The 23,904-nt window shown below is 51.6% G+C and overlaps 5 protein-coding genes across 5 annotated transcripts; 1 reads left to right on the forward strand and 4 right to left on the reverse strand.

Moving 5' to 3' along the window:
* Positions 1 to 3,058: 3,058 nt before the first annotated feature.
* On the reverse strand, positions 3,059 to 11,393 carry Pmar_PMAR012435 (microtubule associated protein xmap215, putative; the record flags this gene model as incomplete). Its single annotated transcript, XM_002787613.1, has 48 exons — positions 3,059 to 3,096; positions 3,139 to 3,231; positions 3,274 to 3,417; positions 3,614 to 3,734; positions 3,784 to 3,891; positions 3,945 to 3,984; positions 4,033 to 4,093; positions 4,142 to 4,238; positions 4,283 to 4,347; positions 4,396 to 4,470; positions 4,534 to 4,627; positions 4,679 to 4,780; positions 4,827 to 5,008; positions 5,240 to 5,326; positions 5,377 to 5,437; positions 5,482 to 5,594; positions 5,638 to 5,882; positions 5,906 to 6,045; positions 6,095 to 6,350; positions 6,401 to 6,467; positions 6,511 to 6,587; positions 6,631 to 6,663; positions 6,707 to 6,798; positions 6,840 to 6,908; positions 6,954 to 7,108; positions 7,154 to 7,298; positions 7,345 to 7,482; positions 7,532 to 7,645; positions 7,692 to 7,803; positions 7,848 to 7,939; positions 7,975 to 8,076; positions 8,128 to 8,234; positions 8,281 to 8,325; positions 8,376 to 8,500; positions 8,544 to 8,626; positions 8,668 to 8,808; positions 8,850 to 8,993; positions 9,041 to 9,191; positions 9,247 to 9,388; positions 9,440 to 9,530; positions 9,577 to 9,660; positions 9,708 to 9,806; positions 9,850 to 10,058; positions 10,243 to 10,435; positions 10,483 to 10,548; positions 10,591 to 10,659; positions 10,709 to 10,779; positions 11,270 to 11,393. 48 exons carry the CDS (start codon positions 11,391 to 11,393, stop codon positions 3,059 to 3,061), a joined length of 5,262 nt encoding a protein of 1,753 aa, XP_002787659.1.
* A 415-nt stretch (positions 11,394 to 11,808) lies between these two features.
* Positions 11,809 to 13,766, reverse strand: Pmar_PMAR012436 (hypothetical protein, conserved). Its single transcript, XM_002787614.1, has 10 exons — positions 13,708 to 13,766; positions 13,532 to 13,657; positions 13,410 to 13,475; positions 12,950 to 13,033; positions 12,837 to 12,898; positions 12,717 to 12,795; positions 12,385 to 12,451; positions 12,217 to 12,314; positions 12,054 to 12,167; positions 11,809 to 12,001 (listed from the first exon to the last, which is right to left on the reverse strand). Exons 1-10 carry the CDS (start codon positions 13,759 to 13,761, stop codon positions 11,882 to 11,884), a joined length of 870 nt encoding a protein of 289 aa, XP_002787660.1. The 5' UTR covers positions 13,762 to 13,766; the 3' UTR covers positions 11,809 to 11,881.
* A 1,469-nt stretch (positions 13,767 to 15,235) lies between these two features.
* Pmar_PMAR012437 (hypothetical protein) lies at positions 15,236 to 16,735 on the reverse strand (the record flags this gene model as incomplete). Its single annotated transcript, XM_002787615.1, has 5 exons — positions 15,236 to 15,531; positions 15,584 to 15,744; positions 15,791 to 15,840; positions 16,310 to 16,476; positions 16,525 to 16,735. The coding sequence occupies 5 exons, from the start codon at positions 16,733 to 16,735 to the stop codon at positions 15,236 to 15,238; spliced, it is 885 nt and encodes a 294-aa protein (XP_002787661.1).
* A 1,086-nt stretch (positions 16,736 to 17,821) lies between these two features.
* Positions 17,822 to 19,025, reverse strand: Pmar_PMAR012438 (hypothetical protein). The gene is made up of 2 exons (XM_002787616.1): positions 18,843 to 19,025; positions 17,822 to 18,798 (listed from the first exon to the last, which is right to left on the reverse strand). The coding sequence occupies exons 1-2, from the start codon at positions 19,000 to 19,002 to the stop codon at positions 18,389 to 18,391; spliced, it is 570 nt and encodes a 189-aa protein (XP_002787662.1). The 5' UTR covers positions 19,003 to 19,025; the 3' UTR covers positions 17,822 to 18,388.
* A 549-nt stretch (positions 19,026 to 19,574) lies between these two features.
* Pmar_PMAR012439 (interferon-induced guanylate-binding protein, putative) lies at positions 19,575 to 23,781 on the forward strand (the record flags this gene model as incomplete). The annotated part of the gene is made up of 18 exons (XM_002787617.1): positions 19,575 to 19,803; positions 19,856 to 19,981; positions 20,028 to 20,143; positions 20,192 to 20,460; positions 20,509 to 20,657; positions 20,701 to 21,014; positions 21,056 to 21,224; positions 21,337 to 21,452; positions 21,496 to 21,696; positions 21,744 to 21,843; positions 21,885 to 22,158; positions 22,205 to 22,418; positions 22,464 to 22,601; positions 22,647 to 22,773; positions 22,827 to 22,984; positions 23,038 to 23,105; positions 23,146 to 23,413; positions 23,463 to 23,781. 18 exons carry the CDS (start codon positions 19,575 to 19,577, stop codon positions 23,574 to 23,576), a joined length of 3,150 nt encoding a protein of 1,049 aa, XP_002787663.1. The 3' UTR covers positions 23,577 to 23,781.
* Positions 23,782 to 23,904: the final 123 nt, after the last annotated feature.

The following is a 23,904-nucleotide window of genomic DNA, read 5'->3' on the forward strand; positions in this document are numbered from 1 at the left end:
AGAGACTCCAGTCTCAGACAAGCTCTTCGTCGACCACAATCACAGAGTCCTTTCTTTTGAGTCTTCAGTTGATTGACTCAATGTCGGATCACGCCATGCTTGGGTCGAGCGTGAAAGTCTTGAAGGTTTGCACTATTTTACTCAAATCGGGGTTTCAGACATGGGAAGAAATAGCTCGAGAAATTTCCAGAGATGATCTCGGAGATGTCACAGATTTCGAACTCTCAGGGCTATTCAGTCGCTTCAGAGACAAGGCAAGCTCAGGCCTTCTTCGTGGTCCGATGTGGGATCATCTCATCAAGACTGCAGTAAAATTGCAGAGAAAATCAACGGTCCACACGATGCTGGAAGTTGGCGGCTTCCAGTCAAGGCAAGTGCCAACTTGGATGAAGTCGCAAGCGGCTTCGTCTTCTTCGGTTCTAAGCAACCTAGCAGATGCGGCTGGCTCGCTCAGATTCAAGAGTGTGTCAAGCAACACTCTGAAACAGTATGGCACTGGTCTACGCTGCTACATGAAATTCGTTGCAACTGCGATCCAGTTGTCTCGGAGACAATGTCTCCTCCCAGTTCTGCTGACAACGTCGGTTTCCTCCCGGCGAAGGGCGACATGGTGATCCTCTGGCTATCGACCTTCCGAAATCAAGATACAGCCAAGTGCTATCTCACGCACTTAAGGAAATGGCATGACTGGTTGGACTTGGACAAGACTTGGGATACAGTTGCCGTTCAGCGAACGCTTCAAGGTTTATCAAAGAATCCTCGAGCACCTCCAGCCGAGAAACCAAGGCTTAGCATACAGATGCTCAGGAAAATGGTCAAGCTAGCGATCCGCGAGGGGCTAATCGACTTTGCTTTGGCAGCAATATTGGGTTATCATTTCTTACTAAGGATTCCCTCTGAGCTCCTCACGGCGTCGACAAATCAGATATTCGTGAATCAGAGGACGCGAGAAGTCACCTTAACGCTCCCTAAGAGGAAGAACCTCCCAGCAGGTGATAAGCAAGTGAGAGGCTGCTGCTGTGAGTTCGATTCCTGGACATGTCCTGTGGAGGCGGCGGCGGTCTTACTCGAGAGGAGGATGTCGTCAGATCCTGCCGAAGACGCGTTATTTCCCCTCTTGTCATATAGGGCCTTCCTGCTCATACTCCGAGCTTCACTCTCAAGTATGGGAATCAAGGATGCAGAAAAGTTCGGGAGCCACGCCTTAAGACGAGGAGCAGCCTCAGATTTGGCCAAGACGGGTTCATCTTTCCAACAAATATGCGCTCTGGGGTCTTGGAGGAGCAGAGTTCCAGCCAGCGTCTACATTGATTTGACAGAGGTACAGAAGATAGCTTTGAGCGAGTTCATGTCTCTGTTCGAAGAGAGCGACTCTGAGTCGGAGGGAGAATAAGTTATATCAGTGATGACGTGTATGTTTCTTCCCATTATGTAAGGCTCGAGTAAATCGAACTTGTAGTGTTGTTAATCATAAAGGGGTATGGTCATCTGCAGTTAAACCCGATTCGGACGATCACGGTGATCAGTGCAGTTTCATGGGGTGCTGCGCTGATCGCCGAAGCCGGAAATATCTGACAAGATCATGATGAACGATTCATCTATGACTTCAGGCTGTTCTGAGTGGACAACCTGACACCCGTCGGACAGCCACGTCCTCGGGTTGCTTCGTCACGACAAGTCAGATATTTCAGGATCGTTTACGGCTTAGATCGTCCGGGCCTCGGGTTTGACTGTTGGTGGTTTTACCCTTTGGACTGACAGTCAGACCGAGTGGCTCGAGCGTTAGCACCGTTTTATCAAGAGTCTCGATTACCAGGGCGAAGAACTAGGTCCCGCCCCGCGCTTTGCGAATATAGCAGCTGGGGGCTGCCCCCATCAGAGATGCCGCATCTCTGCGAACGCGCTCGTGAGTCGATTGGTCTACTGTGAGTACGATGCCTTCAATGCGAACGAGCTAGCGTTCACTTTGGGCGGTCCTACGTTGGTACTGCGCGATGCTCTCACCGGGTTAGACACTGTCTAATAGACAGGCTCGGCAGAAGCAACCAAGTCGACGCGACCCGGCTGGTCCTGTTGGCTAACGTTGCGGAGCCGGCTCCCCGCGTAGAAGCACCCACCTTAAGATATCTTTAGCGCAAGTTGCCATGGGCCAGCAAAGAAGAGACGCAGAAGAATGTCAAGGCGGTACCAGTCGTGGCAGCCGAGGGCACCATGGAGGGTAACGTTATGGGCCAAGTGCCAGTGAACAATCCTTAGATGGTAGCTGTGGTCGTCCAAGCGAATGCGGGTGGTCAGGCGGCCAACCAAGAGGATGAATTGGGGGGTCCTTATGACGCTGAAGCCGGTGCAGCAGATGGTAATGCGGTGGATGGAGCACAGTGATGTCTTTATGGTTATTGCATTCTTCGTTTACATGTTATGAGTGATGGATGATAGTAGTTCATCGTGATGATTCATCACTGATGAAAGTAGATGTTGATACGTCACGGTGGCGTACGAGTTAGGCCAAGTCACTAGTGTATACCACTCAAGACTTGGCAGTGAATCATTCACAAGGCACCAAATATACGACTAGTCGAGAGCGTCAGAGAGCTGTTCCACAGCAACAGGCTGTTGCCAACAGCTAACCCTGACAAACACCCCAACCGCTGTACTACTAATTGACGTTGGAGAAGGAGTTGAGCACTGTCCTCAGCACACTCACTGAGTGTCTTCACTCAGACTCTGTGTCTCGGAGTGTCCTTTTGTCATCGATACTTCTAAGGTCGATTCGGACCGAACCACCACCCCATCAGAATCACGTGATCAAAAGTGAAATACTCAACTTCTAGTTTCCCACTAGCACTGAAGCCTTGATAGAGTTAAATACCAAATTGAAATCCAATTTTCACATTGAGACACTTTTTGTTAATCTCTGTCCAACTAAAACCTCCCAATTCCCTCTCCTGAGGAAAACCTTCCCCTCTCATATCATCAACTCAATACTATGGTATCAGGAAATAGCCTTGCTACTTGCACGTGGTGCGAATAATGAAGACATAGTTATGATTAATTTCCATCACCCAGCCACCGGTCGATCAGAGGCGTTCGCGTCACCTGAGTGACGGTCATGACGACTTCCACTTCCACAATGTCTACTATTCCGGCGGCCTTGCTCCTCCGCGTCCCGCATGAGGTTCTTCCACCCCTGCCTCTCATCAGAATCGTTCACGTACACTCCCATATACTCCCCTACACCATAACATGTAGTGGAGGCGAACCGAAAGGCCCTACCAACTTCAGCGAAGCCTACTATCTGACAGACGGTCTGCACGATGCGCTTGATACTGTCATCAGAGGTAAAGGCAACACTGCTCGGACCAGGGGCGGCGCCGCTCGGGGAGATGTCCCCCATAGACCCACTCTCAATGAGATCTCCTAGGATGCATCGAATTGGACGGCGGAGCGAAGCTGCTCATGGTTACGAGAATTATGACGGGATTCTACGAAGAGTTTGTGAATGTGGTCCTGGACAACTTGCAGTAGTCGGAATGTTCGAACTTCACAGTCTGAGAGTAGAGGAGACAAGTTTGTTTGATTCGGGGAAGGTGTGGTATGAGCTGCTGCTCTTTACCTTTACGATGTTGAGGTACTAAGTAATTCTTCAAGTTACGATTGAGCTTGTCGATGCACCTAGTGATAAGGACGCACAGCTGCCCTTTACGCTCATCCTCTCTTGACAACTCCAATAGAGCCTGAACGAAGGACCCGGGTTCGATCCCCAGCAGAGGTATATGAGCCCACTTTGTAGACTATCGTCGTCTCAGCGTTACTCATGGCTGTGACCACCGCCATGTTCGCCCGTTGCCAGTCCGCGTAGTGCTTATGACGGAACTCCCGATCAGAGAGCGACTGAAGGGAAGCCCCATCGTACAAAACCATCATCACTGATGTGATCCACCCACCACAAGGAGTGCCCTCAGGAAGGTCTTGATACTCTTAGACCTGACCACAGCATGACCATAAGCATCCAAACGATAGGAAGGTCCCTACGTGCATTCATCCAAGGCCGTTGCAGATGTCGCCAGAAAGTTGGCCAGGTCCAGCACTCGTTCTAACAGATAAACATCATACGCTGATTTCATTCGATGCCCCTCCCCACCAGAGTCCTTCACCTCCGCACCATGCCTCGCTATCAAGGTCAGCTCAACGGCGCATGCAGCAGCGTTTAGGAAGGCATCGCAGTGACGCAACATTTGCTGAGAGAAGTCTTTCCAAGGGCCAGAGCTGTCGTATTCATCACCCTAGGGTCCGACTCCCCCAACTCTTTGGTCTTCTTACACAAGTCTGCTATTGACACAGGGTGGCCTGAAGGGGGGTATAAAGACAAAAACCTAGGACCATACCAATGACCACCTCCTCTGAGCTGCTCCTCACAAACCAAGGCGAGCTCCTCTGCTGGGGTGGTAGAGGCGATGGACCAGTCACTTCCTGCATGGTGATGATGAGATCGACCCGAGGAAAGTAGTAGGAGGAGGAGCAGGAGGGACTCACCTCCCGAGACCCTCCCTGGATGAGGGGCCGGTGGGTACTCAGCTTCCCTTAGACTGGAGCAGCTCTCCATCATAGAGGATGCTACAGAGTGTTGCTGAGAGAACAAGCAACGATCAGTCGTATAGTACCAACCACGTGACCACACCTCCACTGGGATGACAGCGGTGCTCGACTCAGCAGACCTATTCTGTATGTCAACCAGAGAGCTCCCTCGCGAATCTTCTTGTGAGGCAACTACCCCGGGTACCTGGGACCATGAGGTCCCCAAGAGCCTCCCAGTTCGGGGGTCTCACAGGCTCCCGCATGGAAGGTGGTGGTGGCAGCCCCCTAGTCTTGGCCGTCACCATCCCCTGCTGCTTCGGTGTCGTCTTCATCTGAGCTGCATGGGGTGGTGGTGACACTATACCAGGAGTCACCAGCCTGGCCGGAGCCTCTGAGGGGAGAGCCGGAAGGGCCGGCGCCGATTGCAGGCATGCTGAGACGGGATCACCAAGTATACACTATCCCTTCTAGAAGCAGTACTTCCTCCAACTCTAGTGAGGGCCCTCCGGTGACCAGCAACAGGTCTGGCTATCCCGGAGGGGCCTCCTCCCATCCGCCTCCCTCCACTCGGACCTTGGATTCGTGACGGACCAGCACTGGTGTCCTCCGTTATAGAGCCTAGACCAGTGGTGATACGAAGGCACCCTTCCAAGTTCAACACTACAGTCGCCTCCTCCTCCTCCCCTCTCGAGAAGCCACTTGTCAAACTTGCCGTTAAGGGCGTTCCTGTGGTCCTGCTTCAACGGGAAGCCTACAGATAAGCACGGACACCTCTTCCAGGCCCCATACACCAGGACCCACCAGGCTCCATAAGGATCTCCCTCAGCCTAGGTATGGTCTCCTCGGTACCAGTACTCCTAACCTGAATCCAGGACTAGTCGACAGCAACGACTCAAGGAGGCATACGAAGTGGCCGATAGCAGTCTGCGCGAGCTCCCGTACAGCAGCGTCCTTGTCATTATACAGCGACATGAGTACTCTACCAACGTCCTTCACAGCCCTTCCGGTGGTCACCGTACCTTCAAACCAGGTACGGTGGTGGCACACGAGGATAGGGCCTACCCTGGTGCTGGGTGAGGACTCCAATGAGAAGCTCCAGGCAGTCTGCGACGGACTTCTTGTTCTTGCTGGTCTGGATGCAGTTGATTAGCATCGGGACCATCCCTCTGGCCGGGACCAGGGCCTCGGTATTGACGAAATGGATGGTGACCAAGTTCTTGATGTGGCTCCGAAAGGCTGCCATTTTGTGCCCCATTCGCTCCAACAAGGCAGGTATGAAGACGTTGCATTCCCGTTCAGTGAAGGGCCTGTGGTGACACTGGGGTGACACCAGAGATAGGCTCTCGCTGCCTGCCTGTTGACGGTGGGTAGGAGGGCATCCATTAGGTCCAGCATCGACTTCCACACTTGTGGGTTGTCCTTACATGTGCTGAGCAGCCAAGTACACCACTTCGCCACAAGGTCAAAGACCTAAACCGAGTTAGAGTGGGGAAAGGAGCCAGCCGGGGGAAACACCCACCTCATCTAGGAGGGGCTTCTCTCTATCGTCAACAGTACGGTAGAAGTCGGCCCAGAAATCAATGGCGATGACGAATTCCGCGAAGGCCCCTCGGGGCGCGAACATTTTCTCTGTGGAGGAACTGCTAGCCAGGAGAAGACGGAAGGAATGAAACCCACGGAGGAGTAGTGCACTGCAAGCATCCTGAGTATTCACACTCTGGTTCCACTGATGATGCAATGCCGACACCAACGCCTCTGGGATGTCCTCGACGGGCCTATACCCAACACCATATAGTGGTAGGCGACACCTTCCTATGCTACCCACCACATAGAGTGCCTCTCGTTGTGTTGTCTTCTGAGCCTGGACCCGGCAGCAGGGATAAGTTCAACACCTGATGACGACGATGTGCCCATGGAGGAACCCCTTTCCCCTACCCAAGGCAGCCCCTGCCTCTAGAGTACTGCTAGAGGAGGTGAGTGTAGCCTGCCTCAGTAAAGAGGACCCAGGAGCCCTGACCGACACCGTGGCCCACACGACGATCATCTACCACTCACCTCTGACTAGTAGTAGCAGTCGTGACGCCGGACCTGCGATAGAAAGTCGAGGGCAGGGGGGAAGAGGGAGCCCTACCTCCCTCGAGGACGAGACGTGGCCCTTGGTATTGCTGGTCTTGGTGCCATCATCCCTCGCCCTGTTCCCTTGCCACTAGTAGCGGCCCCCGTCTGAGCACACTGCTGTATGGCAGCCTTATGGAGGGACTTACCGGTGTGACAGCAGCGGGTGCCGACCCACAAGGTAGGGCCAATGGAGGCTCCACTGGTCTTCGTTGCATCTAGAAGAGGCCTCGACAAGAACCCCACCTGTCCCTCCTGCCTACCGCCCCTCTAGTGTTGATCCTATTGGCAGTTCCTCCTGGTGCCCTGATAGCCGGCACTCTAACTCGGCGGCTAGCAGTGGACTCCGCTGAGATCTCACGGACCCTCGAACCCTTCCCACTGGCCGGTGTGGAGCCCGTTCTCATCGTTGGTACGCCTGACCATGACAGCATCCCCCCCGTGGCCCTCAAGGGCTCTCTACTGGGCTTGGTAGTGGAGGCCGACATAGGAGTACTGACAACCTTGAGACACTTCATTCGCTCCTCGATGGCCTTTCGACGGGCCGCAGTCATCGTGTGCAGTTTAGTAAGGATCACCCCTTGCAAACTATCGTCTCTAGTGAGTATCTGAACGCTCCTGATAAGAGGCCCTAAGGACCAGGACCACGCCCACAAGGTCCCCTAGGGTGCAGGCGGCTTCCCGGACCGTCTTGTCGGACTCATCGAGACACGGCAAGAGTACAGTCTCCGCCATTGGTAGTAGCAGGTCCGCTGAGACGAACGGTAAAGCACGAGAGCATATGCCGAGCACCTTGCGGGCATGAAGTGTATCTTTCTACAGGCAACCTAAGATACCCCACCTCTCGCCTCCCTATGGGATTCTTGTCATTAATGACGCCTGCCAAGTCCTCGACCAGGCGATTGTCCAGCGACAACGACTGGTACTTCAACAGGGCGTCGATACACCCGATGGCCTGATGTAATTTCATGGCGCAGTGACGGAATCCCACGCCGACTAACCTGCCTCAGTACTCCTGCATTTTTCTCTTTGATCTTCGTGAGCATCGTCAACAACAGCATCCTACTGTGAGGCATCTCCCCTCGGAGCCCATTGGCCACCGCACACAGTGCACTGCGGCAAGGCCCATGACCATCCCTACAGGGACGTGCGCCCACCTGCACGCCTCTGTCGCCACCGGTATGTTCTGGTCCAGCTTGACAACCTTCATCAGGCACTGCACTACACTAGACGCCGAGTCCCCCAGGACCTGCCAGGCTGGACTGACCGGACCTTGAGGCCCACAGGAGCAGCAGCAGCAGTTACCATTTTCTTGTGCTTCTTAGCAAGGGCCGTCAGTTGGCCGATGGCGTCCCTCTTTTCTACCCACTTGGTCGCGGAGGTGACCTGTGAGACCTGAGGGGCCATCCACGAGGGTCGACATCAGAGAGGCCCTACAAAGTCCTTAGGGAGCATCTTAAAGATGTCCTGCGGCTGTAACATGTCGTACGCAGCATCTTCAGTCGACTGAGCGACGGCCCCCGGGCTCACAGCACCCGTCGCACCTGGCATGCCTCTACAGCGGAGCGAAGCAGCGTCGGCTTTTTTCACCTTCTGCCGGTAGCTTGACCCCAAAGGCAAACCTCGTTGGAGTTTCTGAGGGAACCACTGGGCGGCGAGGAAGAGGAGGAAGAAGGAGGGTTTACTTGGTTGGCATTCTCCCAACCTCTCACAGCGAGTCTTGAACTCCTTCATTTGATTATCCGCCAAACCATTGCCACAGGCCTCGACGTCGGGCAGCCACTGGTACAACTCAACCAAGAGAGTGTATCTAGGGGGGATCTTGGAAGGGCCAGATGGACGTGACCAAGTACCCCGCCTCTTTCACGCCTCTGTCAGTGCTCCCACATGCCTCAACACCCAAGCTGAGGAACTCCTTCGGGGGTATCACAGTCGTCTACATAAGATCATAATGGCCACTAGCAGCAGGTCCCTCACCCCAAAGGCCTCGAGGAGGCTAGTAAGAGCAGCGAGGCATCCAGAGAGCTGTTTGTTGGTGACCCCTTTAGCTGGCATCTTCTTCCCCTTAGGCGGCTTCAACAGACCCTTGGCATGCCCACATACACCTTCCATCACCTCCTAACACCACCAGGTCAAACCAACACTAGCTACTCCGTCACCTTCGACAGGCCCTCCTGCCCTTCGATCGCCTTCGCCAAGCACTCCACACCGAAGCCCTGAATTTTCTGGTTGCCCGATATGTATTTCTCCAGAAGTCCAGCAAGGAAGGGCCCAAGGTTGAAGTTACTAGCCCCAGTACACGCCTAATAAGAATACCATAAGCTTGCAGGCGTGGTCCATGGCTGCCCACCGCAATAGCCTTGCATGCCCCCTCCTGGCTGCGGGGGTTGGTCTCGCTGGTCACCACCGATGCACTCATCAACAGCAACTCCACGGTAGCGACCTTCTCCTTCTCTTCCGTATTATCAGCAGCTAAGGTTCGGTCTATCTCCGTGTAAGCACTGAAGAGAATACACTCCAAAATAACGGCGCGCGCCACAAAATTAATAGTAGGACCTGAGCCTAACCTGCCACCTCTTGTCCTTCAGTCGCTCTTCCAAAGGTATACCGCTATAGTCTGGCTCCTCCTCCTCTAGGTCTGGAGGTATACCCCCACCCTGCGTGGTCAATGGTTGGGGAAAAGTGCCCATATGCGGTCCTACAACGGCATGCCGTACAAACTACAACCACCACCCCGACCCCTCTCTACCCTCTGCCATGGCCTTAGACGACTTCACTGGGGAGTTCTGTTTCGACGGCGGAGGGGTAATGACAGGGACATCTCCCATCACAGCCGAAGGCTAAGGGGACGACCTCGCGGCAACAGTCGACGACGCCCTCTGGTACCTTTGGAGTGGGGATCCTCACACTTCGCGGGGTCTCATCTTTCAGGACCACTTCCTCGACGACAGTCACAGTACTTGGCATGACCTGAGACCATAAGTGTCAACGGCAGCATCCTAGTCCCAAGGGCCTACAGGGGTCTCGCAGCTGTCCACCACTGGAGCCGCCCTCTCCTCTACCGGTGCCACCGGAGTGACAGCCGCCGCAGGTGTCGAGTTCCTCCTTGCCGATTTCTACCAAGTTCAAGTCCCTAGGCCCCCTCTCCCTCCACCATACCTTGCTCGTGGACTGCCTCCTTGACCTCTGACTACCCCTGCTACTGCTAGGGGTCCTCTTCACCATCGGCGTCTGCTGGTCCTGTCTCGGGGTGGCCGCCACCGGTAGGGCCACACTTCCCTCGACAGACTCCAGAGACGCCTCCTGCTTCCCAGAGGCAACCACCACAGGAGCCTCCTCCTCTTCAACGTCCATCAACTCTGCATGGTCTGAGAACAGTACTCTAGTGTACCCACCAAGGGCCCAGGGACACACATGGGCATCACTATAATACAAATATATCGGTAAGGCCATGATGATACATTCTATTATAATAGAAATTAATATGCTACTCGATGAACCATTTTATATATCACTATGTTATTGTATATAGTTGTCATATTGTATAACTACCTTTCTCGTTGTTGCCCTCGACTACCCCTCCTCCCCCAGATGGTTGTCCCGCTGGTGCCACCTCCGAGTCGACCACGCCCGTCTTGGTATTTTCGCTTTGATCCCCTCCTCCCATATCCTCCTCCTCCTCTGGACCAGCAAAGGGGGTGGCCCAATCTTGATTATGTGATGATGTGCATGACACTTCAACCTCCTGAGGACCCAGCCCTACCCAGGCACCAGCAGCATCAGAGGCCCCACCCTCTCAGGTGTCCTTTCCTCCGCCACAGGTCCACTCTGCGGCACTTCACCCTGCTTGGTCGTTTCCTATGACTGCATAAGGAACGACTACTCTGACCATGGCATCACCTCGCAGACTTCGACAGTAACAGTACTGGTCTCCTCCACCTCTTCGATGTCTGCGCTCACTATCGCTTCCTACACAGGAGCCAGCCCGTCACAGTACAAACCCCACTCCTGGCCCCACCCTCCAACTGCGGACTTTGATCCCGAATCGACCCTCTGCTACTCCCTTGACTTGTTTCAGAAAGGCGGCGCCTACAGGAAGGTCCAATACTCCATCCGTTAGAACAGGTGGCCAACATCGACACTACTAGGACGGATCGTTGCACCTCGCAGTTGGTGACCCTCCCCCAATAGTAAAAGAAAATATGCATATGGTTGGTGATGATATGAAAATTCTGAAAAAAATCGCGGATTCTGTACACTTCTACCAGATTTCGTATGTAAACTTATATATTATTAGTGACGACAATCTTGAGATCAGCTGAGGAAAGCGAAACCCACATACTCCGGCACTGCTCCTTCCTCCGACCCCACTCGAAGAGTGCTGGAAAAAAATTTTCACTTTCCTCACCTGAGCTCAATACTTTCCTCACCTATTATAGGAGTTTATATACGAATTGGAATACTATACGATAAGTGTGCAGAAACTAACAAAAATTTTCCAAAATTTTCTTAGAGTTTTCATATCGTCACCAACACATGTGGTTGACCATGTGCATTTTTTCACCACACTGCCACTCACTGGTATTGTCATCACTGTCGTCACCCTTAGCAGTAGGTTTGGCCCTCTCGCTTAGCACAGGCTGCAACGGCGGCCTTCTGACCCTCTTCTTTATAGTGCTTTCGAAGTTGCGGACCAAGTCCATAACAGAGCTCCCACGGACCCTATCCTCCCTTTCAACTGGTGTCCCACTATGACTGTGCCTCCGCTGAGAACTTCCCCTTCCATTAACCCCTGGGGAGGCCCTCGAGGGCGTCCTCAGAACTTCTTTCAAAGAATCACCTGACCAACGATGGGTTCTCATGCCCAACGGCAAGTACTACCAGTAGCGACTTGAATGCTACCATCCTCAGTACTATTAGCAGCCCCTGAGGCGTTCTCGTCCAGCCCTGCCACTGCCCCTGCCACACACCCCTCAGCAGCAGCAGGAGGAGGAGGGGGAGGCAGGCCAGATGATGATAATGTTGAATCCATCGATCTATAAAGACCAACCTCACAGCCTCCCGATTTACGGCGGCAAACCCAAAACGGCGTAACATGTAACAAGAAACGTTGACACTCTAGAGAGAGGGTAGGGCCTCTCTCTATGATAGAAATCGATCACCATGGCGTGCGCGGTTGTTATCGTCATCATTACACTGCACGGTTAGGATCTGGCCTGTCGGCTGGTAATATACTAGGCATTGCAGTGGTCGGTTGTCCCAGTCTGCGTGTCTGTATCTCAGGCTGCAAGTCTTCGTACTCATCGGGGATCTACCAGGAAAGGAATCTTACCACGCACCATGTAAGATACGGAATAGGTCACCTCTGACTGAGTCGGACCGAATAGATACGTCAACGTAATTTCGTCCACTTGGTCCATCCTTCGATCGTCCATAATGTCAGGGTCGATGAAAAAGAACACAGGCATGTCCACCTCCTACACGATGAGGTCCATCACAGCCAACACGCTGCTGTAGCCGCCCCACCTCGTGAGGTCCGAGCAATTGCTCATCGAAACAAAAGCATTGTATTTTGTTGAAGTAGAGCCCAGCTTCTAGTGGCAGCATGTGATACGTAGACATTCCTAAGAAAAGTTACAAGGGAAAATTCCCAGCAACTTCAAAGTGCCTTGCAGGGGTGACTGCCGTTACTACCTATGATGGGCTTATTGGTCCTATTCTTAGCTCGGAAGAATGCCAAGGCCGTCTCGCCAGGAGTGACCTAAGGTGGGCAGGATGAAGCTGCTGGTGATTATGATCCTTGTAAAAGCGAGCAGTGCAGGAAAATATGGCGACAATATGGAAACTCTGAGGAAATTTTGGGAAACCTCGTTGGTTTCTGGACATTTCTACCCGAATTCGTAACGTAAATTTCTATAGTTAGTGAGGAAACTCCTGAGCTCAACTGAGCAAAGTCGTTCACATGTTCCCTTAGCACTGCACACAGATCAGCTACCGTAAAACGTTCCAAGATGTCCCAAGCCTACATAGACTGATCGTTGCTCCGGATAGAAGTCCCACTTCAATGTGCTCTGAACAGCACCAGCGAAAGTGATTTTGATAACTCTGACCACGACATCGTTCCCTAGTCCGCGACCAAGACCCACCTCTTGCTCGCCTCACCCTCCTTAGGAGGCGGCTTGTATTCTTTATGCCCTACTGTTGCAAACTGATAGAAAAAAGGAAGACTAAGGAGCGTCGGGGAGTCGGAGAGCCTCACCCCTCCAGTGGACCCTTGCCCTGTGGACTTGCAATACATGTCGTATAGTGGTACGGCTACAAAACACATACCAAACATAAATACCTACGGAAGGGAGGGCCTGGGGGCAGCCGGAAGGAACACCATCTCCTAGTGGCTGAGCCGTGTTGGGATAGATGCTCGCTCACCTCAGCTGAGTCTGGGATTTCCCATAGCAATAATAAAATTCGCATAGAAATGTACAGAAACCACCTAAAATTTCCTCAGAATTTCCATGTTGTCACCAACACATGTCCTCAACCATGTGCGTATGCCCAATGTGCATTCGAAGAGATATCCGTCATTCATTTCCACTCCGAGTAAACTACACATCTAATGAGCTACAAATCATAGAGGCATTTTTTCTCGATAATTTCAAACGGAATTAACCACAGCTGGCCATAGAAACATCGAGGTCAACGGATCAAGAGAGTTTACTCACGCCCGACGACAGCCATAGGAAGGACGTATTCACACTCCTGGTTCGCTTATCCGTCTCCTTCTTAACCTGAATGGGCAACCATCGACCAACCACCCTAGAGAGGGGCCTCCTCCACCCGTTACCTTGCCGTACAACCAGCTGCCGCTACCTCCATCAGGGGCATACTTTCGCCACCGACCAGAACCGTGTATACGAGAAGTCACCGGCTGTGTTGTGAAGAGCCTCATCACCACTAAAGAAGGCCGCATCTAACAGGAGAGTACTGCACAAGAATGGGAAAGGCTTAGTGGTGAGCTACTGAGTGCCTTGCCGCCTCAAACGCCTTCGACCTATACGATAGAAGGCGCCTCATGATCCAACCTGATTTGCGGAAGGAGTGGTATGGCACACACTGGTAGTACTGAACTGAACTCAAGACGCTTGCATTGATAAGAGCCTCTCGAGGAGGTGGGACATCGTCATAACGCGGAGACTAACACTACGATACCGCTCATAAAAACTTCAACGCCTATATCATCATATCGTCGTGCAAGAGAAGACTTTACACAGTTCACTATTACCACGGTCGGACGATACAGGAGGATATTATTGGGCTTCCTCCTCCACAAACGAGGAGGAGGAGACTTCCAGTTGGAATGGTAGAAGCGAGCACAGCTTGAAAAAAATTGTAAGCCCCGAGTGTCCCGAGGCATATAAGAATTATGAGATTAGATAGGAAGAATATGATATAAATGATAGCGTCCACTCTACCTACTAGCAAGAAGTGGCCAAGGAACATTCAATGGACATTTCTGTGGAAAGGAAATGAGTGGTTCACTACACGCCTTGAGACCAATGACGTGAGTGGCAGGTGAGAGCTAGTACAAAAAACACCAGCAGAAGTGACAAGAAGGCCAACTGCTGCTGTTGCTAGACGACAGATAGAGAATATTACTACTACGACAACAACATGTCTTTAACCGTGGCGACCATCACCGGTGTAGCAAGCAGACCAGACAGAGACTAGTCTCGAATGAGTCATTTGAGAAATCGAGTTATACAATACATAGTTCTGAAATTGAATTTTATGATGATGACGATATAGTAACTATGAAGGTATCATGAGAATAGCTCCGGCGTAATGGGCTCGTTGACGATGTAGCATCTTCGGTAGGGCCCTACAGCAACCATCACGATGAGGCAATCTTATCATACTAAAACGGAGCGACGAAAAAACCAATGCAAGTAGTAGACAAAGTCGTCATTCGATGACCAATAGGATCATCCCAAACAGCTTCGCTCCGTCGAGTAACAGTTTATAGAGGAGCACTTCGCAAACAGACACAGCGTCAGACCGTGACGTTGATACAATAAAAAAAAATCTTCATAATACAACAGTTTTCAGAGGCCACCAACAACAATCTCTATCTACCGTGGGGAGCTAAGAATAGGTCCCCAGAAGGGTATTCCTTATGTAGATAGGACGGCCCTACAGTCGGTAACAGCATCAGCAACAACAGCATCGTAATAATCGTACACTAAGAGGTACCGAATGCTCTACGTTGCTGCACTTGTGGTAGGGGACTCTGACTACAAACTGAATAATCATGACCACTGCCCTAAGAAGGGCAGTAGGAAGGAGCAGTAGCTGGCCCCAGCGGACGGTGGGTCGAATAGACGATAGAATGTCAACAATACTGGCATTACTACTGCTACTAGTATAAACATGGTGGCAGTACCCACTGAGAAGTGAAGATGGTGTGGTAAGCAACCGAGTGCATGCACCAAAGCAGAGCTCCAGCTTGACCACCATCATACTAGGGACAATACACATGCATCAGCGAATCTTAGAAGGCATACACTCCTCTAGCCACAGCTCTCGTGGCCGTCTCCTCAGCCAACTTCTCTGCTCGCTTCTCATTCGAAGCACCGTCATAATCCGCTGTCTTTCCCAGAGACACCGAAAGGAGGCGTTCGTCATCAAAAGTATATTCAACTTGCTGTGGACGGAAGTGAACACTAGATGGGCGGAAGTCCTCCTCCATATCCTCGTAGAAGTCTCCATACAGCGAGGCCACTGTTGAACATAGCGAAACTGACGAGGCAAAATGCTCCTTATTCGACTCTGCTAGCTGCAACGAATCTGATACAAAAAGTGTAAAACTGCGCTCAAGTCCAGGCTAGCCTCATCTTACCCGTCGTGAGCTCATTCTGATTTAACACCATATCAAGATTCGGAAGTTGTTCCTTCTTGAGAATACTCCTTTTAGGAGCCACCAACTTCGCTGCTGAATGCCCTCTACTCAGCCGATAACTACTACTCGACCGGACAGGCTTATCCGGAAGGGCCGTACAACTGCGGGAGAAACGTAACCACGACAACGAGAGAAGACCACACGTACCACCCACGCACAACTGGTCTGAAGCATCCAAATACACGGGAGAGCATAAGCTACCAATAGTATTAAAATAACTACATAAACAACGTAACGAGCCCACCAACTGAACCATGAGGAAAAGCGCAGAATCTTTAAAGATGCGCGTAGTTAGGAGAGAATCCGCTAACTACACGTGAAGGGGACAGGTCTGACACAATGATACGAAACAGGTCAGCAACACGACAGTGGTGATCTAACGTGAAATGAAAAAGAGGGCGGTTTTCACCGTTGCTATTGGATGACGAGTTATAATGGTATAAACCAGATAAGTGATGTTAATACATTTACTACCACAACACTTTCACCAAGGGTAAAAAATCATATGCACAGCCGTGAAGAATTGTGGCCTTCCTAAGAGCCGTTGACATGATGAGTGCCCAGGGACGCAATAAGACTCTTGGGAGCATCTCGAGCACTAGGCAAGCGATGAAAATGCGGATGGTCATCCAATACATCAGTGCGGCTCCTATAAAGGCGTCTTACCTCCTCCAGAGGGCTCTCACTGTCGAATGAGCAAAACGACACCGACTCTTGAAAATGTACTGTGGGCGTCGCCTGCATCGACTTACTCCGTGGCTTAGTCTTCAACGCCATCAGCTCAGTCTTACCCATACTGGTCTCATCAGCTGATGGGAAATGGGCCCTTCCTTCTGAGAAAGTAACCACCTATCCAACCACACGGTCTACCGTCACCTTACTCCACCTAGGCCCCTTTTTGACCTCCTGCCCTTGAGGGTCCTCAGCCTCTCTAGTGTCAAACGATGTATCAGGACAGTCTGGTTCATGGGCAGGCCGAGTACCTCCCTCATCCTCCTTACTCGGAGAGTGTGCTACCTTACCAGGAGCACTCTCCTCGACAGTCGTCGTTCCTTCCACTGCGCTAGACGATTTGTTAACCGCAGATGTCATTGAGATTGAAACTAATTCGCATTGGGATCCCTCCCTACAATTCTCCCCCCACCGTCGCGAAGGCGCTACTACGGACCATCTACGCGATCAACCGGCTTACCAAATCTACACCCCGATGATACTACAAGTCGAAATCGAGACAATCCCAGGCACATGAGAGGCCAAAGATGACCAAAAGTTGGTATGCACAGTCATAGGAGAGCACAACAATAACCATTAACGCGTCACCGCGAGTCAACATCCGAACACTCCACAGAGACACTCAGCAATTCCAAACCGCACCAGCTGGTATACTTTTATGAACATGGCAATGTGCTAGGCTTATGCAAGACATAACTCGTTATATTAAATTGATTAATACGACTCTAATACCCGCAACAAGCGTTTCCACCTTCGCGATTGACTCTTACCCTGCCGGCCACATCCTACTCTAGTGAGAATCGAGCAACGTATCACCTGAGCCTCCCTAGTCGCCCTTCGCTGAGTACACAACGCAAAGCCATAACGGGATGAGGCTACTTCATGATAATAACTATACTAATGACAGAACGGAATGAAGCGTAACTGAGGACCATATCGGATAAGAAGTAGACTACTACTTATCCGATATGGTGACTATTACTATTACTATTAGCGGATACGTACTACTAGTAGTACGAGTGGTGACACCAGATGAAGAGTCAACAACATGGGAACAATTCTACCACCGCCTAAGCACCACAGACCTACCACGTAAAGAGGAAGACCTTCAGCTACTCCACTCCGGTGTTAGTTTTAACGTAGCAACTCCCCGGATGCATTAGTCGATTTCTAAATGACAAAATTCAGAGGATAACTTTGACATTCCAAAATTGAATTGTTAAAGATACAGAATAACACTGATTACTTCCCATCACGTCGACTCGGACGAGGAAGCCCTTGAAGGGCACCTCAATGGTCTTAAGGCCATCGACAAGACCGAAGACGATGTTCGCAAAAGATGGTATTCAGCGATGGTGTACTCAACTCAACGGCCAGGTACTTCGAGATGACAGAACTGTTTTCAAACTGCCTTATAGTACGATACCTAGGAGCTATACATATGCAAGGGCATCACGATTGAACGCTCGTGTTGGACTACACTTCCCGAACGACGACAGATGCCTTGCGGTGAAGTAAAAAGTAGCGTCACATACGACGCACAAGCACTCACCTAAAGTCAATGCAAAATTAGCACAGATCGATAAGGGCACTCGACGCGCCCAATGAGATAGTTGATTTGAAAAGTCTGTGTAGGTTACAAAGAAGCTCACTCCAGGAAAATCTGATGATGAATGTTGGCCTAACAACAACAACACCATCTGAGAGAGATCCCTGTCGGCAAGGCCCTGAGCATTATACCCAAACGACCAAGGGGAAGGAGTGACGCTTCTTAGTAAACCACCACTATACAATAGAGAGAGACGATGTAAAGACCAACACTTTAATTGCTCCTCCTCAGTTGTCAAAGCCACATGCCGTACTGTGGGACAAAGGAAACAACACCTCAGCGGCTCATTTGGTGACCATAACACTGGGAAACTTTATAATGTGGGAGTAAACACCAACAGCATAGATACCCAAATAGTCATATAAACTGTGTACAAAGGACTATGAAGAGAACTCCTGCGTTGTTTAGTTCACCACACAGCAAGCCTTCCTTTCAATGGCGTCTGATACCATACTTCGACTTCTTCTCAAGGAAGCCACCTCAAGACAGTTCAAAGGCCTCAGTGTAGCATCAACACACTTACGCCTAGTAGCTTCTGGATAGCGACGACCTCTCAACACGGCATGGGTTTGATACCGTCCTTGGAGTGCGCGCTTCACTGGTCTCGTGTTACGCGTACAGCTCCTCAGAGGCACGGCTCGCTGGGTACCTTTATCTACCCCTTCCACCGTATCAGCCGGGCTGTATTCAATCATATTGACGACCTCTCTGAAAGTGACCATCCTCAATGGTCTTTCTCCCAAGATAGAAGACCTCGAATGACATCGACAACTCGAATCAGTAGAAACACTCCGAATGTCGTCGTCATCATAATCTAACAAGAACCATCAGGCGGCTCACCTGACACGCTACCCCTACTCTCGGTCTTCTTGGAAAACTCTATCCGACTCTGTCCACCTCCCATCGTCGACTCCGACACCGTACTAGGCTGTTGGTGACCACGACCGCCTTTGAACATGTATAGTAGTGCCGTGAAGCACCCAGCCTGATGCTGTTGCTGCCTACCGCTCCTCAGCATATCAGGCGCCCTCCAACTGATCTACCACAACGACCAGTAATCTCCTTACGTCATCCCCAATACACTGCCAACGACAACCCCACATCTTTTCTTGTGGAAACACGGAATAAAACAGGCCCATATACGCCGTGCGCACAGGGTAATAATTATTGGGCGCGCGCTTTTTACATTGAAGGTACATCCCTGGGCGAGCGAGAAATGCCGCGCACTTACTAGTAAAGTAATACTAGCAGTTCTTCCTTGAATTCGTTTATGCAGGTGCGAACATCATTCCAACTGCTGTTCCTCATCCTTCGTTGAAGTTGATATGATACTCCACTCATCGGCTGATGATTGTTGGTTCTAATTCACTTTCCCTGCAGGTCGCTCGCGTCCATCTACGCGAGCGTTTCAGAAGTTGACTTCATCCGTATCATCTTATTTTCGAACCCGTATGTGACCTCTGTTGACCTTCCGAGTAGCGTAATGCCCGCATTGGAGTCGAGCTATACGCAGATGATTTCCATCGAGCCCTTCTGAAATCGTTGGGTTGAGTGGTCAATTGCTATCCCTAGCGTACACTGCCTCCATACATGTCAACTATCATTGACAACAACACCCCTCTGAGTGTCAGTCGAAGGGCCTCTAACACCACTGTCTACTACAACTATGAGGATCCTAAGAAGGCCGCCAACTGCTCAGGGACCCTCTACCCTCCCCCCAAGCCTCCTTCTGGTCACATCGCTGGTCTCCCCTCCGCTGGGCACCGCTCTACTCCTTCCAACACCTCAGCTGCTGTATCAGAGCACTTTCACCATGGAGGTAGGACGTACTTCGACCCCCTTGGGCCCAAGACTAGGGCATCCCTCCTCAGGGTCTAGCACTATGCCTGGCACCCCCAACCTGGCGGCGAGCACCAACAGCAGCTGTATAAGCCCCTGTGTACAGGCCTCTCAACTTCCACAAGGCTCCACGGTTGAATACTATAGTCAATCCCTAGGTAGGAGCCCCTGCTACTACCCCTCATACAAGGTGATCGTAAACAGGTCGTTGGATCCCTGCGAAGGTGATGTCGGTGATCCCTCCTGATGACCCTCGAGCTGGTGGCAGCAAGGTCGGCCTCGTCCATCTAGACTGCAAACCCATGGCTAGAGTTGAGCAGGTCGTAGTGGTGCTTGCCTCTCATAGGACCACACTGTCCCATGGTCAGGTTCGCTATGCTGGCCCCCCGGCTGGGATGCCTCTCTACTCTGGTGGCCCTTTGTCGTCGGCGCCGACCCCCAACTTCATCGACGTCCCGGCCGCCTTCTCGATGTTCAACTCCTCTTCTCCCCCATCCTTCATCCCAGGGCCGTCAGTTGGCCCTCCAACTGTGCGGGTCATGAGGACCACTACTATTCCCACCGCCTACCGCCGTTCTTCGTACATTACTAAGACCACCAGTATGGCCTTCAAGAACCCCGGCAAAGCTGTCCAACTGTAGGGGTCTCGACACCATCATGTGCTGGGCCTTACTACTATCCTCAGGATCTCGTTTGACGGCGATAAGCTCGTTGTGAACCCCGAGGCCCTTGCCCTCCTGGAGGCCCTCGGGCACGACAAGCAAGTGAGTGTCGTGACAGTAGTTGGTATGTACCGGACGGGTAAGAGCTACCTCCTCAACAGGCTCGTCAGAGGTAAGTCAACTGCCTTGTAGCCCTGGCCCTCTACTTAACCCAGGTCCTGGTGGCTCCACCACTGTTAATGAGGACCCACAGAAGGAGAATAAGCTTCTGAACAAGTTGTTGAAACTGGGCAGGAAGAAAAATGATGCCGTGAATCGACCTACTCCGGTTGTCTTCGAGACGGGCAACGAAGTGAATGCCTGCACCCAAGGCATATGGATGTACATCTGCGAGGAGGAGCTCAATGACAAGGTCGTCATCTTCCTTGACTGTGAGGGTTTGGGCTCTACTGGTCGAGACAAGGCTTATGACACTAAGCTCATGGCCATGGCCCTCCTTATGAGCAGCGTATTTATATATAACTCTAAGGTGAGTGTGTGTGGTTGGTATGTTGTCATGAGGCCCCTTAGGGTTGCCTGGACGAGGCGGCGTTCAACGGTCTATCGCTTGTATGCGAGCACGCTACGCAGCTCATTAGGGAGTTCCATACTGAGTTCGGTGGAGCGGCACCGGAGGGCGTCTTGTCTGCGTCCTTCCTGTGGATCCTGAGAGACTTCGTATTGGCATTAGAGAACGAGAGTAAGAGTAGTCTCAGTAGCCCATTAGCTAGTGGAGTAACGGTCATGATGAGCGTTTGTCATGCGAACGTGCCGGGTTCGATCCTCGGCAATGACATCTCACTCCTTGTCAGATGGTGAGGCGATAAGCTCGTCGGAGTATCTTGAAAATGCCCTGAGGTCTAAGGGCAATAAAGATATATCCAAAGCGATCCTAGAGTGCTTCATGGACAGGGATTGTTACACACTGGTAACACCACATAGTCGAGGAGGGTCTTCTGTTGTGGGTGCAGATTCAACCTACGGTCAATGAAGACAACCTCCAGAAGTTGGATACGATTCCTGATGGCAAATTGAGGAAGGAATTCATCGACCAAGTCCAGTCCCTGTGTGGTAAAGTATGGACTATGGCTGCCTCGAGAGCTGTGACTATAAACAAGTATGGAGGAGGGACTCCCTTCACCCCAGTTGCATTGGCGGCTTACATTAGAAAAGTGGGTCGGGGTCCAATCTGGGTGGGTTGTTGAGGGCCCCTCCTCAGTTGGCTGAGCATGTGTCTAGCTCCTCTACCCTGGCGGGCTTCAGTCTCTCGTCAACTTGGGTTCAAGTCCAGCACGAGGCACTGGCCTCCTTGATCGATTGTAAAACGACCACTACCATGAGTGCTGAGTTGTTGTTTCAGCTCTGAGCCTGGCACATGGGGGAGAGGTGGATGCTATGGTCGCTGAGCTGCCCATGGCAACTCGCGAGCTGGATGATCGACTGGCTGCAGCGTTGAGAAGGGTGGAGATTGAGTATAGGAGGAAGGCCCTTGGTGAGCAAAGAAGCGTTCTGAGTCAACAACTGGGATATCTTCCAGGGGAGGAGTCTGATCAACTTTACCAGCAGTATCTCGACGAGCTCATCCAAGGGGCGAAGGCTCAAGAAGGAAGGGTGTATCCCCTAAATGATGATAAGTGGGTATAGGCGCCGTCTAGTGTATCGATCACGGTTTATGGGTAGGGCTCGGACCTCTGCTGAAGAAGTGGCAATGAGGCTCGCTGATGAGGTTATGCCAGAGTTGGTACCGGGATGGCCCTCGGAGGAGGGCGACTTGGACATGGTCTTGTCGGAGTCAGCCAAGCGGTTGACGGAGAAGTTACGATGGGTGTTGGAGGAAATCATGACCACCACTCGAGGGCCGAGGGGTGCGAGGCTCATGGTCGCCGCTCACAAGGTGGGTCTATTGCTGATTTATTCTATGATACCACTCCTTGGTCAGATCATCGAGATAAGTGGCCTCTTTGTGACTGAGTTGGACAGGAAGGCGGAAGGCATTTCCCATAATGAGCACCTCACTAGGCAGCAGAGGGACGAGGCTCTCGCTGGTATCGATAAGCTCAAGAAGACCGCATTGACGGTAGGGGCTTGGCTGGGATGAGTACGTCGATCGAGTTGGGTTCAGGACTTGACAGCCAAGGTGGCCGAGCTGGAGGAGGAGCTGACTAGGCGGGACAGGAGGGAGAAGGAGCTGTTGGGCCAAGTCGAGGGGAAGGACAGTGAAATGGGGAGGCTGGCTGATAGTGTCAGAAGTAAGGGTCGTGGTTGAGTATGATGGGGAAAAATCTTCACTGTGCGTCGGAAGATACTCTGAGCGAGAGGGAGTCTCAATTGAATGAGAATTGGGAGGGCAAGGTGGAAGGGCTTGAGAAGCAAGTGGAGCAGCTGATCAGAGAAAAGGAAGAGTTGGAGGACGCTCTAGCGAGTACGGAGGAGAGGAGAAGGGAGGCTCAGGACGGACAGGTGACTACCATGCGAAAGGTCGTGGGTTCGATCCTCAGCAGGGTTATTTTCAGGTTGATTTTGAATCCACCAAGAACAATGAGATCGATATGCTCACTGAGACCCTCATTGACAAAACAGGGTATCCATTAATCATTTCAAGTCCCCAGCTTTAACTTCAGGGAGATCGCACGCCTGAACGAGGAGTTGGAGAAAGCCCGAGCAGAGCTAGGAAACGCTGAGACTGCCGTAAAGGAGGCTGAGCTTGCCCTCTTCACGAACGCTCGAGACATGGCTGCTGATCATGACAAGAACATTGCTGAGTGGAGGGAGAAAGTGGAGCAGCTGGAGGCTGAAAATGTGGAAGTCCAGGCCAGGCTTCGAGAAGAGGTGGAGGGTCGCGAAAAGGCCATCAGGGTCGTGTATGAGGAGAAGGCAGCGGCTACTGAGGTAGGTTATGGCAGCAGCCCGGGCGATTAAGGTGTTTGATTATGATTAGGCGGCACATGAGGCGATGACTAGGCTGAGGGAGGAGATCAAGGAGCTGAAGGATAGAGTCGCTAGAGGCGGAGGGCCACGGTCTAAGCGCAAGTGCTTGCCGTTTTGTCGATGATAATTAAATTAGTATCTTGAGGTTGAGCATGCAAGATGCAAAATTGGTCGTAGTTGATGATAAGTTGTGACAGTAGGGTGAAGTTTATTATTCCTGTAAGGATATTGTCCAGATCATTCACTCATTACGTACCGCTGCGTCGGCCTCCTCTGGCGCATAGGCGGTTAGTAATACTAGTAGTATGCACGCTCTGGTCCAAGAAGTAGTCGTCATGTTCACAATGTCTTTCCAACCTCTCATGCTCCTTGCGTTGAGTCTTCACTTGTGATGCCTCATTAGCAGGAAGGCGACACGTTGCTGCCAGGCATCGGATATTTCGAGTTCGTTG

This window comes from Perkinsus marinus (genome assembly GCF_000006405.1).
Source record: "Perkinsus marinus ATCC 50983 genomic scaffold scf_1104296929318, whole genome shotgun sequence".
In the NCBI taxonomy this organism is placed as follows: Eukaryota; Perkinsozoa; order Perkinsida; family Perkinsidae; genus Perkinsus; species Perkinsus marinus.